General features: G+C 49.5%; 1 protein-coding gene across 1 annotated transcript; it reads left to right on the top strand.

The window, feature by feature from the left end:
- LOC139832743 (uncharacterized) lies at nucleotides 1-789 on the top strand. The gene has a single exon (XM_071822583.1). It carries the CDS (start codon nucleotides 1-3, stop codon nucleotides 787-789), a length of 789 nt encoding a protein of 262 aa, XP_071678684.1.
- The last annotated feature ends 855 nt before the right edge of the window (nucleotides 790-1,644 follow it).

The raw sequence follows: 1,644 nt of genomic DNA, 5'->3' as shown, positions 1-1,644 counted from the left end.
ATGGCACCTAGCAGTCTTCCTCAGTTATCCAGTTCTGCGTTGAGGTCGATCCTAGAGAAAGATAAACTTAATGGAACTAACTTCACCAACTGGTACCGTAATCTGAGAATTGTTCTCAAGCAAGAAAAGAGGGACCATGTTCTTGACAACCCACTTCCAGATGAACCGGTAGAGAATGCAACCACTGCTGTCCAGAATGCCTACCGTAGGACTAAGGATGAGTCCACGGAAATTAGCTGTCTTATGCTTGCTCACATGGAACCGGACTTGCAGCAGCAGTTCGAGAAGGTTGAGGCATACGATATGATCGAAAGCCTCAAAAGTATGTTCCAAGCTCATGCAAAGACCGAGAGGTACCAAGTCTCTCAAGCTTTGCTGAGCTGTAAGCTTAAGGATGGTGATCCACTGAGTCCGCATGTGATCAAGATGGTTGGTTACGTGCAGTCTCTGGATAGGCTGGGCTACCCCATTAGCGAAGAGTTCGTTACAGATATAATTCTGAACTCTCTTGGTCAGTTCATTTCGAACTACCACATGCATGGTATGGATAAGAAGCTCACTGAATTACATGGGATGCTGAAGCAAGCAGAGGCTGATCTCAAGAAGGGCGCTAGTCAAGTGTTGAAGGTGCCGAATAAGCCTAAGTTCAAGAAGAGTTCTTGCACTAAAAAGAAGAAGACCAAGTCAGGAGGGAACGCTCCGGACCCAACTCCGAGCTCTTCCTCAGGGACTAAGTCAACTCCTTCGGCTGGATCCACTTGCTTCTATTGCAAGGTGGATGGTCACTAGAAGAGGAACTGCAGCAAGTATCTGGATGAGAAGGCCAAGAGTGGAGGTGTGTGATACGTCCCCGACGTATCGATAATTTCTTATGTTCCATGCCACATTATTGATGTTATCTACATGTTTTATGCACACTTTATGTCATATTCGTGCATTTTCTGGAACTAACCTATTAACAAGATGCCGAAGTGCCAGTTCCTGTTTTCTGCTGTTTTTGATTTCAGAAATCCTAGTAACGAAATATTCTCGGAATCGGACGAAATCAACGCCCAGGTTCCTATTTTTCCCGGAACCATCCAGAACACCCGAGAGCCGCCAGAGGGGAGCCCTGGGGGCCCCACACCACACCCTGGCGCGGCCAGAGGGGGGGCCGCACCGCCCTATGGTGTGGGCCCCCCAGAAGCCCTCCTGCGCCGCCTCTTCGCCTATATAAAGCCCCTGGATCGAAAACCCTGAGGCGTTCGACGAAAACCACAGAAACCTTCCAGAGCCGCCGCCATCGCGACGCCAAGATCTGGGGGACAGGATCTCTGTTCCGGCACCCTGCCGGAGCGGGGAAGTGCCCCCGGAAGGCTCCTCCATCGACACCGCTGCCATCTCCACCGCCATCTTCATCACCGCTGCTGCTCCCATGAGGAGGGAGTAGTTCTCCATCAAGGCTCGGGGCTGTACCGGTAGCTATGTGGTTCATCTCTCTTCCATGTACCTCAATACAATAATCTCATGAGCTGCTTTACATGATTGAGATTCATATGAGTTTTGTATCACTATTCATCTATGTGCTACTCTAGCAATGTTATTAAAGTAGTCCTATTCCTCCTGCACGTGTGTAAAGGTGACAGTGTGTGCACCGTGTTAGTA

This window comes from Lolium perenne, chromosome 6, assembly GCF_019359855.2.
Source record: "Lolium perenne isolate Kyuss_39 chromosome 6, Kyuss_2.0, whole genome shotgun sequence".
NCBI lineage: Eukaryota > Viridiplantae > Streptophyta > Magnoliopsida > Poales > Poaceae > Lolium > Lolium perenne.
The sequence above is the reverse complement of the archived record's forward strand: the minus strand, read 5'-3'. Positions and strand labels throughout refer to the sequence as shown.

Excerpts from the sequence above, each read along its gene's own strand:
- LOC139832743 (XM_071822583.1), top strand. The coding sequence starts at position 1 with ATGGCACCTAGCAGTCTTCCTCAGTTATCCAGTTCTGCGTTGAGGTCG.